General features: G+C 41.4%; 1 protein-coding gene across 20 annotated transcripts in view; it reads left to right on the top strand.

Moving 5' to 3' along the window:
* LOC103145049 (membrane-associated guanylate kinase, WW and PDZ domain-containing protein 1-like) overlaps window positions 1-12,104 on the top strand; it is a 98,582-nt gene that overhangs the window by 77,034 nt on the left and 9,444 nt on the right. For all 20 annotated transcript variants that reach the window (XM_016676518.1, XM_007562297.2, XM_007562296.2 and 17 more), the window contains 5 exons: window positions 3,731-3,765; window positions 6,576-6,831; window positions 9,861-9,952; window positions 10,699-10,894; window positions 11,033-11,335. In XM_016676518.1, coding sequence (XP_016532004.1) covers window positions 3,731-3,765; window positions 6,576-6,831; window positions 9,861-9,952; window positions 10,699-10,894; window positions 11,033-11,335 — 882 coding nt within the window. The remainder of the gene's footprint in view (window positions 1-3,730; window positions 3,766-6,575; window positions 6,832-9,860; window positions 9,953-10,698; window positions 10,895-11,032; window positions 11,336-12,104) is intronic.

Below are 12,104 nucleotides of genomic sequence, written 5' to 3'. Positions count from 1 at the left end.
TTTTGTTTGTTTTTTACTTTTCAAAGTTTATCAGTGTCCAGAAAAAAAATGTTGTCAGTTGTCTATAATAATCAATATTTGCATTGACAAAGGAAGTATGGATGAATTAGAATATGATATACTTAGTCTCCCTTCAAAATAAGACATTTTATTCTAGTAATTCAGAAAAGTATCTACACCTACTATCTAAAGTACTTCATAGCCATAATTAAAAGAGTTTAAACACCTAGACATGCGACATAAAGCAAGACAAATTTTCTAAATCGTGACATCTTTTGGTTACTACTAAGTCTCCATAATAAGTTCTTCTGTTAGGCCCTGTTCCGCATCTTAGTGGTCCCAACAATTGTCAAGGTTTCTGTAGCTAGGCAACAAAGATGGGTGACAGCTGAACCTACATTCAAAACTTATATTTACAGCTTGATTGACATTAAATTCAGCCCCTAAAGCATGAACCCGCTCTGTTTCTTCACCACAGTTAGATTTAGATCATGTCTAAGAATCCCAGCACCTCTTCTGCAATACAGAATTTTAGAAACCCAGGAAGTTAAAATGTAGAACATCATCTTCATTTTTTGGGAAACAGATAGGGAATAAAACTGATATTTACTTCATATCAGTTTTATTCCCTATAAAACTGATATGAAGTTTTACTCCGTAGTCAGCAAGGGCTGTGTTGGATTACGTTGCAACAATCATTTTGACAAGTGCGTTATTTAAAACATCCCTACGGTTATCTCTACAAAAACAAACAAGCCTAAAAAGGCATATCTCTGCAGTAAATGTTCCTGTACACACCAATATAAAGGCATACCAAAGTTTAAAAACCTTACAGTTTCAAAATTACAAACTTTTTAAATACCGTGAGGGATGAATGCTGGATCAAAAGACCGGGGCTGATAGCTAACGAGTTGTAGGTGTGAGGGAAGAGAGCAGAAGGCAGGCTGAGTAGAAAAAGAAATAAAATCGCACAGGGGACAAGGGAAAATAAACAGGGTAACTAGGAAAATGAATCTAATACTAAGATATAATAAGCAGATACTGTATAAGGAATATAATTAAGCTAGAGTGGTTAAGAGAGTAAAATGGAAACGAGGCTTATCTAATCAAAGAATGAGCCTAAGGAAATCGAAGACAGTGATCAAAACTAGAATCCATCCCAAACCAACTCCAGACCTGACGATATCTGGTCTTTGCTGTATGTTGAACAAAATATTTTTGTTTGCACAGTATAATTTTTAACAAGAGTTAGCTAATGTGTTGCTATGTTTTAAATAAAAGCAGTTAGAATATGTTATATATGTTTTGTTTAATATTTTGGTGTACATATGACATAGTAAAACTATTATTTTTACTTTAAATTATCATGTGAGAATCTTATGCTACATGCTAATTCAATATACAATATTTTTGACTCATTCTGATCCTCCCTGGAGCTGCTGGCCCCAAATTTGACTGGTGGAAATTCATTGAAAAAAAAAAAAAAAAAAGATCCCAAGTTTGTGTGGAGAAGACTCCAACCATTTCTCCTGTGGTGATTTTTTTATGTTCCACCCCTGATCAATGCACCATGATTCCTTACCTGTGTTCTGACAAAATCAGATCTTTGATAAGATTTTTTTTTTTTATGTGAGCAGCTGCAACATAGTCAAATACTGTAGTTTTATTGAACTGTTGGACTGTTATTTGTTCATGCATAAAAAAGACTTGCCGATGTCACAAATCTATTGCATAAATCAGTTCATGGCGGCTTCTTCAGAGCTGAATGAAGTAGCATGATGCAGTTCTTGGATTTATCTTTCTGAGCTTCAGGGCTCACAAATGATTTAGTCAGCTGATTCATGGCTGACTAAACCAATATCATGGTTTATTTAGCTCAATCACAGAGAAAAACTAATGCTGCTACAGCTGATTATTGTGGATAAACATGCTGGCAGAATTTTTGTTTACAGTTGTTATTGATTTATTTAATAAGGCGATCTGTGGAAATACAGAAGAATTAACTGCTGTTAAAGAAAGCTTTTTTTTTCTCAACTTTATGTTCACAAACAACACCTCACTGGTCTGACTGTTAACTTCCTGCTTGAGCCATTTCTTCTTCTTTTGACTTGACTGTTGTGATCTTTAGGTTTTCTTCTTCAACAATATATTTGCCTTGTAGGAGTGTCTTTTACTTTGACCTTCCACTTTGTCAAGTGTAGAATGCATGGGTCACATAACCAGTCGTTGTTATAGGAAACAATTACATTGACATGACATTTGACCCAGTGATGGACGTCCTTCCTGTGTCAGCCGCACCCACAAGCACATCTGCATAAATTTTGGCCTGTGAAAAGAAAAAAAAAAAAAAGCTTTAAGCCTCTGCTCAGTGGGCGAGATTATCCATTTGGTCCAGTAAGAGGCACACCATAATCTGAGAGATGGAGAGAACGTGCAACAGAAAAAAAAAGATGGCAATAAATTATGAATTGAGTGGAGAGGGGCTTTGCAGCAACAGAGAGTTTTAACATTTAATGATTTTTTTGCCAATGCAGCAGAAGGAGCCTGGGATGGATGTTTGCGTGATGTGTAGTGATGTCAATGGTAGATTCCCTCTACACTCGGTGTACACCCCCGGGGGAAAGAAAATCTGCAACTACTTCTTTATAGCAAACATGAAGACAAAGCAGGATGCACTATATGAAAGGTCTACAGTTAATATTAAAACGATGTTCTATTTATACCCCTCCCCCCCGCTCAACAAAACAAAACTACCTGATCACCTTGGAAACGGCAAGCCCTCTTCCCTATCCCGTCTCATGTCGTTCATGCATTCATTTGTCTATTTTTGTCTCCATGTTCTGTGCCAAGAAAAAAGCTTGATGTAGAGTCGCCTTGGGAAAAGATGAAAGAGTCCTGTGTGGGTTAAACAGCCAGGTTATATTTCAGTAGACCTAATATTTGAGGTAGAAGATGCTTTACCTTAAATAATGAGAGATATTTGGAAAGGTTAAATGGCATGTGTGTTATTCCCTACAATGATATGCTGCTTGTCATCTCCCCTGACATCTGGCTGAGAGCATTAATATTTTATAGGCACAAATGAGGTTGATCTTCTTGGTTACTCTTTACAGTATGTTGTAGGAGCGAGATGGAGAGAGAGAGATAAAGGCACAGCGAGGCACGGTGCACAGTAGAAGAGAAGGGGGGAGGGAGCAGCGAGGAGAGGGGCGCAGAAGGAGAAGATCAGCTTCTCAATGTAAGCCCTGAGCAAAGCAGTGGAGTTGGGAGTGGAGGAAGCAGCAGCTCTGGAGAAACTCAGAAGATGCACACAGACATGTTTTCCCTTTTTATGTTGCTTCTTCAGTGCAAGAAAGAGTTGAGACTCCACCTGGAGAAGTGGTGTGAGAGAGACCTGTAGCTGCTCCTGCTGCATCGGCCAGCCTGTGTAACGCAATCAGATTGGTGACGCTCCTCTGTTAGCACGGCTGGGAGCGCGGACTGGAGCGGGATACAGAAAAAGGGGGCGGAGATCACTTAGATCAGCGAGCAGCCCAGCGCAGTGTGTTGCTCAGTTAGAGAGAGGAGAGGAGGCAGAACGGGGAGGAGGAGCAGGCCAGTTGCCTTCTAGTCTGCAGCACGAACCTGAAGGTTCATCCATTTGTCCTGAGGAGGATCTGACCAGAAGGGACTGAGGAAGAGCACCGCAGGTCATTAATGCTCTCCCTGTCTTTGTGTCGATGTTTTGCAGGCGTGGTGCCAGCCAAGAGAAGCCCAAAGCTGGTGGTGAGTACTGTCTTCAACTCTCCTCTTTGTGTGCATACCACTGCACGCTCCTCACCGAAACAAGTGCTATTTTAAGAACAGAAGGCGCAGACTTGTGAGATGTGACTGAGATCTTAAGCTTCAGAAATCTACGCCTCTTCTTCATTACCAGCCAAGCTTTGTGCCAAGCTTTGTGTGATCCTTATTTTTTAATCTCTGATCTTGTTTCTGTCACTTTTCTTTGTTTTATATCCTCTTTACTTTGTCTTAGCATCCCACCCTTCCTGAAATGCTGCCGCTCTGTGACTGATTGAGCGTAGCGTAGCCTGGGCAGAGTAGTGTAACTGTGACCAGCTGTTGAGGAGGGCAGACAGCCACAGCTCAGAGAAAGAGGCAACAAGAGAAGATTGGGATAAAAAGGGAAGAGAGTAAGGAAGGGAAACACAGCTGTGAGTCACCCAGATCACCCACAGTTACAGAGGGAACACTGACAGAGAGAAAGAGGAGAAACAATGTCATTCTCGAAAATTGGGGTTTGCAAAAAACGGCGGTGGAGAAAATCTGAGAAAGAATCAGCAAGGCAATTCTTCAAGGGCAATTGTCAATTTCATCTTTAATTTAAGGACATTTCTTTCATTACCATGTGACCACTAAAAAACACTTATTTTAAACAAAATCAGTGGTGACACAATTAAAGTGATAGTGACAATTTAAGAATTTGTGCAATGAATTCTGTTAAAGTTGATCAGAGTTTGTAGCAGCTAATTGTCAATCTATAAATTTCTGTTTTCCTAGAGTACAAATAAGACGTGGAATAAAGCCACATGGCCACTAGACTGCATGAGGGGTCTTATTTATTTTAAAACTACGCAGTGACCAGGATGGTAAAAGAGATTAAAAAATATGTAATAGAACTGAATGGTATAGTGGAGTAACCAAGACTTCTTTTCAACTTTCTAGTGATATGCATTAGCCAGAAGTGAAGTTATAGGAATGATGCCACAAAAAAAAATGTTTCTCTCCTACTATAACAAACGTCAACATGCGGTGTATCCTCAAAGCTGCTGGGACTTTAAAATAAATAATTTTCTTTGGTGACACAAGACGAAGCTCTTTAAGGTGGTTTCTGTCATACAAACAATAAATATGTTGAAGACCATCTGATTCCCACGTATGGTGGATAATCAATGAAACTGTGGGCCTGTTGGGGCCTTTTTGAAGTGCAGAACAGTATGAACTCTTTAAAATACCACGGCATTAATGAAATGGATTTTGGTGCATATTACCATTAAACAGAAACATGAGCGGTTTATGTTTAATGGATCTGTCAGCAGTGGAATGGACCAAACATTTAGTCAAATAAATGTCAGTGTGGTTCACCTGACTCAAAATCAGCCTTCTTACATGTCTATCCCAGTCCTAAGCTGAACTGAAGAGAACGCTAGACAATGTAGATACTGTGCAAACGGGAATGCTTAAAGAGCCCCATTTGACTATGTGCTAACCTTCTGAAATATTATAAATCAAGGCTAAGCAAGTGTGTCAATATCTGTGTCACCAGAAACAATGACTGAAAGTTGTATTCTTTATTTAATGTGTGTGTCAGATTTTGTCCGTGCCTATAGAAGAGGTAAGGGACAAGTTCATTTCTCTCCAACTGAGACAGAAGAAACACTCTCCCTTAACTGACATTCAAAGCATCCATCTGACCTGACTGGATATTAGGATTAGGATTAGTTTGGTATCCATCAGGGATATGGAAGTTACCTTTTCAGGTCACATGGTGTTGCAGTCTGAGAAGGGGGCTAGACTCTGTTTGGGGGTCGAGTGCCAACAGTGGCCATGGCTGAGTGTCACTCCAGATTAGTGTCCGTCTAAGGAAAAGCCAGATTTCTCCCCTGTGTTATGTCAGTGAAATGTCACACTGCATGTGACTTTCCATTTGCCAGGAACATCCTCTTTGCCTTCAGTCCAGAACCTGCGTAGATGCTTGCAGTAAACTCCCATATGCAGGAGAGACTCTCTGCTACGCCGCCTCATTATCAAGTCTCCCGTGATTGAATGAAAAGTCAATTTTGTGTGGCTGTTGTCCTCATTATGAAGCATTATGGGAATTTGACCCTTCATCTCATAAAGTGTGATGAGTGGAATAACTTCTCCACTATTTCAAGCCCCATCTTATTAGTTACAATAAATAAAGAGTGATTCTGTTGTCAGAGCTGCCCCCATTTCACTGTCATAATCACATTTTCTGAGTAGGACTTATTGTTATATGTCTGGAAAGTGTTTTTTAGGCCAGGTCAACAAATATTAACACAGTAATCTGTACATACTCCAGTTTCTGTGGAGGATAAACACATGGAAAAAAAGGGACGCTTGTAAAAAAAAAAACAAAAAAAAAACTTTTAAAGCATAGCAGTGACACTGAGTAAATTCTGCATCTTGGTTGCTTTTCTGTACTGGAGATGGAAGAAAATTTTTATCTTCTGCAATAAAGAGAAATGAAATTCAGAAAAAAAAGCAACATCTCTTTCACTTTATTTCAACCTGTCTTTGTCCTGCATCCATGGAAACCATGCCATCCCTCCTTTTACCTCAGTAGACATTTTTAGTGAGAAATGTTCTGCAGCAATATCTAAAAAAGATGACCTTGAACAGTCTTCCTTTCTCTCTCTGTCCTCTGTTTTCACTCCTGTCTTCGATTTGTTTACTTTTTTCTCCTCTTTCTCCCCTATTTCTTAATCTTATGCCTATAAGTTCACCCCCCTCCTCCCACCCCCTGGTTCTTTTACACTCAAAGACGTCTCTCTTTTTTTTCCCCATCCATCCAGCACCAGTTGGAGAGAAAGGACAGTCAGAGCAGCTCCCAGCACAGCGTGTGCAGCCATCGCAGCGCCCACACCGACTCTCCTAGCCACCCACCCTCTGCCATGCCCAGTGAGGCGGTGGTCCCAACTCCAGCAGCTCCCACACAGCCTCTGCCGGTCTTGCCCCCCCAGGACCCCGCAGATGGCACTCTCACCCTCCAGAAGAAACCAGACCCTTTCAAGATCTGGGCCCAGTCCAGGAGCATGTATGAAAGTCGACGTGAGTACATTTCTTTGGTCCTGTTGGAGGCATGATAAATCTTCCATGAAGGTTTCTTCTTAAAAGCAACCACACATTGCTGTGCGGTCTAACGAGTTTGAGTCAAAAATCTACAAGAAAACTTATCTGAAAGGTTTCAGGCATGTGCGTGTCGCATATTAGGAGTTTTTTGTGCTTGCTTCAAGCTTTTGCTCATCGTCACATCCGATTCTGTGACAAAAGCAGCCTCGAGGGAGAAGTGTCCTTGGGAGCAAGCTAGTCAAAAGGCGTGTAATATGTTTTAATTTACCATGTATACACACACCGTCAATACCTTCCTCTTCAAAATCTGACATGCAAATCTTTTAAATGAAAGGTCACAAATTCAAAGGTGGACGCACATCATGTTGGAAGATAAAACATAATCTTGTCAGACGAAGCAAAAGAGATTGTCTCATGCATTGAAAAGTTTAGTCAGATGGCAAACTAAAAAAAAACAAAACACAATTGATACCTCAGATTACAGCTATAAAGCTCTTTTATATCCCGTCTAGTCCATGGCTTGTTCCTGCAATATTCATGGAGAAACACTGAAATTGTGATGAGAAGGAGAGTCTGTGTGATCTAAATCATTCAGACCTTCACCCACTGTGGGTGATATGTCAGAAAAGTATGCAGTGCTATAAAGTCTCAAATCCTGCTTCATGTCGCAACAAAAAGCCATTATGTAATCAGAGTGGGATGATGTGCGCGGCAAGTTTGTTGTTGGCTTGTCGAATTACTGTTCTTGGCCAGATGCGCTAGTTGTGCACCAGCCGCATGTTGCAGAGTTCCTTAATAAGAATGTCAGCAAGAAGAAACTAGGACTGCTGCTAATTAAATATTAACTGGGTCTTGAGAGGGTTGCTTTAAGCTGCAGATGATTGGTGTATATGTTTGATAACCTCTGAAGAAGCTACAGCCCCTTTTTTGATTCAGCAGGGGAGCAAGAGGAGACACAATGAAACAATAAAGAGGGAAAACAGAATTACTAGCAGCCCTAGATTTCCTGACTCCATTTCCATGCTGTTCGTCCCGCCCCATCCCAGCCACCACTGCTCGAGTTCGTCAGCAGATGCATTTGTGCATCCACTGTATGCACTTGAAAAGCACTGTTGCAGTGAAGGAGAGTGTGATGGAAGGGTGAATCCTAAGAGCAGAAAGAGAAAGCCGCTTGGCTTCTTTTTGGCGTTTCTCATGAAAAGAAAATGATTAACATGGTCAGTAGGGACAAACAGATACAAGTGTTGGCCTTTTTTTACAGAATCGTTTTAATTCTGCCATAGTGTGCAGTTTGTTTGCGTCAAAACCAGCATAAGGTTATGTCACAGCATTTCAATCACTGTATGAACTTTGACTAGACCATTCCAAGCTTTCTTTTTTCTGATGAAATTAGAGGTGGACCTGCTGTTATGATTTCCATTAGTGTCCTGTTGCATCTTAAACACTAATGTGTGTCAAAAAAAAGCAAAAACTGGTGAAAGTTGTAAGGGCAAGTGGAGCAAACCCTCAGGATTTTAGATGTGTCCCTGCTCCTATACTAAAAGATTAATTAATTAATTATTTTCTCAGTAAGGTTGCACGGTCAACATCAGTCTGGGATCTTTCTTCAAAGAGTTTGCTTGTTCCTGCTGTGTATCTCCCTGTGTAAGAGTGCTTTCCCTCCTGCTGCTCCAGCCTTCTCCTCTAGTCCGAAGACCTGACTGCCAGGTTAATTGGTTTCGCTTAGTGCCCCTTTGTTGTGAGTGTTTGTCCTGTGTTGTGTATTTTGTGTCCTGTGATGGATTGGTGACCTGTCCAAGGCATACCCCACCTCTTTTCACTTCTCAACCAAGAAGCTGCCTTAGTTCTGACCCATGGAAATGGAAAAGCAATGGCTTCTCATAAAGAAACCAAGAGAAAGTCCAGCTGCTTCTCTCTTTAAAATATATACACAAAGCTTTGATCACTACTCCTCACAGGTGGACTGAGGGTTAATTAGAACCCCAGCAGTGACTTTAATCCAAACTAACCACTAACCATGAAGGCGAGGGACTCGGGTTCACTGCGAGCCTCGAGAGGCAGCCGTGCTGACAGCAGGCGGTGCATTAAAAGAGGCCTTGTGCCTCCTGTGCATGCTGGCCCTGTGGGCTGAACAGACTGACACTGAACTGCCTGCGTCCTCCTCCACAGTCTGCTTACTCTGTGGCAAGATGCGAACGTGTGGGACACTGCACATGTTTGAGTAAGATGTAAAGCAGAGAAGACACAGAAATGGAAGAAAAAAAATCAATCTGTGCAGTTCAGATTTGTGTTGTAAATACAAATTAATAGTGCATCTCCTTCAGGTGAGTTTTTAGGTTTTCATTGAGGTCATCTTGAACAGAACATGCACAAGACGATAGAAGCAACCAATCACAAACCATAATGTTACTAAACTGACCAATGAGTTCTTAAATAGAATTAGGTATGTTTTGACTTTCAATAAAATAATTTATTTGGTGTAAAACAAATGGCCAACAATGGTTCATTTGCAAACAGCTTTCTAAATTGCATGTGAGAATAGAAGAGATAAAATAAAAGTCAGAATGAAAACCTAAAACTTAAATAATGTTCAAATTAGTAATAATAATAAAAAAAATATGAAGAAATTGACAATACTGTGAAAATGTTGAGAAGTAGACACAGATCAAACGGATAGAAGCTCTTAACCAGACTGTGTATTTTCTATGTAAAAAGGAAAAAAGGGTTGAAAGGGAGTTAGTTGAGACTCCTTTAATGGCTTCCTCCAGGAAGGAAAGGACTAAAAACAAAAAGTACTGTGCCTGTTGTACTCTCTATAAGAAAGTAAGGCAAAGAAAAAGCACAAATGTATGTTGGATATTTCCATGACAGTGCCTTTGCAAAAAGGAGAAAAGGATAAGACACAATGAACAATGATGCACTGGTTGAAGTTAGCAAACATGTTAACTTCTAGGTTTGTAATGGATCAATAAGGAGACATCTCACTGATTCTTTTATGTATGTTTCAGTGCCAGATTGCCAGGAGCAAGACATTTTCCTGTGGCGAAAGGATACTGGTTTTGGCTTCCGCATTTTGGGAGGAAATGAGCCTGGGGAACCTGTAAGTGTCTCTTCACCTTTAAATCTCATTATTTACTGTAAATGCTTACAAATTAATAGATAAGTGTGTAGATAAATGCTTACATCAAGTAACAATACTTTTCTGAATGCTCCTCAGTTTGAGGCTGCTTGCTTCATTAGTTTTTCTCCCCCTCCTGTCTTTTCAGTTCTGTCTGCCTTTACACCAGAATAGCACAAAGTCTTAACAAATTACTCCCACTCCCTACTGGAGCTGTTGCTCTCTAGAGAACCTTACAGACAGCTTGTTAGGAGAAGCAAAGGCCGTATCCTCCGATCCTTGTGCTGTTGTGCATCATATATTTGTCTTGAAAGGGAAAGCAAGTTGAAGAATGACAGAAAGCTTGCAATTGGATAAAGTAAAGTGGTAGAAAGTTTCAAGCCTGCCTCACAGGAAGTTGGTTTGTTGATTGGTCCACAAACACTTCACAAACAGAAAGTCTGCTTTGATATGATGGGCCAGACCAGAGCAGTCTGGGCTCAGTCGGCAGATTGGTATATCCTAGGCCGAGGAGGTTAGCATGTTGAGTTAAGCAGTACTTTGCGGGGAGGGCATAAGTGGAAGCTCTGCAATACTGAATCCAAAGAAAATTCTCCTTTCACTCATAAACACAGTGAAATAATGCAACTAAACTCCTTGTTTTAGTTGGCTTCTGGACATTGAGATTCTCAACTTCCTATTTTACTTGTAAAAAGTCTCTTGAGTGAAACATTTCTGTCTTTCTCCAGATCTACATTGGGCACATAGTGAAGTACGGGGCTGCAGATGAAGATGGCCGCTTGCGGTCTGGTGATGAGCTCATCTGTGTGGACGGCACAGCGGTAGTGGGAAAGTCACACCAGCTGGTGGTTCAGCTGATGCAGCAGGCTGCCAAACAGGGTCATGTCAACCTCACGGTCAGACGCAAGACCGCCGGATACGGAGGTGATGAAAGTTTCTCGTTAAACATGTACATCTATCTATGTGTCACGCACGGTCACATTTGTGTTGTAAACATATTGTTGCCAGTTGCTTCTTAGTTCATTTATCTGACCACTGTGCTCTCACCCTCTTTATCCCCAGTGTCAAAGGGAGAAGGTGACGTTCCCCCATCGCCGGCCTCCTCACACCACAGCAGCACCCAGGCTCCCAGCCTAACAGAAGGCAAGCGGACCCCTCAGGGGAGTCAGAACTCACTGAACACAGTCAGTTCTGGCAGTGGATCTACCAGCGGCATAGGTAGTGGCGGTGGAGGCGGCAGCGGGAGCGCTGTGATTCCGGCCTCTCTGCAGCCTTACGACGTGGAGATCCAGCGGGGAGAAAACGAAGGTTTCGGTTTTGTGATTGTGTCGTCCGTCTCCAGGCCTGATGCTGGCACCACATTCGGTAGGTGATTACAGGTCTATGAAATTTGTTTACCCTGCAGAAAAGCCAGAATTCTGTAAAGTCCGCTGCTCTCTCACCCATATGAAAAGATGTACTCCTCATCCTGGCCCTCAGCAATATTTCCACCACATACTCAATCCCACCGATGGCAATCTTAAACTTGTATGCATCGTAGCAACACACCAGACATGCATTCGGTAAAGTCGGTCAGGCTTTGAGGAGAAATTGCACAAGCTGTCCTTGAACAAATTCAGTATAAAGCTCTGAGTGATGAACACAGATGTCATATCAAGGACCCTTGTGTATTTAGCTGTTACGGTGATGTAATGCGATGTGTCATAGGTGAAAGACGAGACTGGACGATACCCTAGCCACACTAAGTGTCCTGAGGAGGTTCCACTGATCCCAGGAGCTAATGGTGTTGCTTTCCAGAATGCAATTTTAGAATTAATGTGTTATTAACAATGACAGTCCTGGAAAACGACCTTGTCTGATCTTCTTCAGGCTTTAACCGGTTTCTGTTTTTCCTTCTTCCCCTTTGTGTTTTAGTGTCTTTGCTCCTCCTTTATTGCTTGGCGTGACTAAGGCTGCTGCTATAGCGCCCTGCATTCGCTCCTCTAATTTGTTGTAACCGTGTGGGACACGGGCTGAAATCAAGAATTCATTTTTAACAAGTGACATTACTCTGAGCGTTCCTTCAGGATTTCTTAATGCCTGTCAGTTCTGCGAAAAACAAAAGCAGTTTCGTCTGATTGAGTTCCCTGTAAGT

Source organism: Poecilia formosa, unplaced genomic scaffold (genome assembly GCF_000485575.1).
Source record: "Poecilia formosa unplaced genomic scaffold, Poecilia_formosa-5.1.2 Scaffold135, whole genome shotgun sequence".
NCBI classification, from domain to species: Eukaryota; Metazoa; Chordata; class Actinopteri; order Cyprinodontiformes; family Poeciliidae; genus Poecilia; species Poecilia formosa.
Note: the sequence above shows the minus strand (reverse complement) of the source record. Positions and strands in the feature narration are given on the sequence as shown.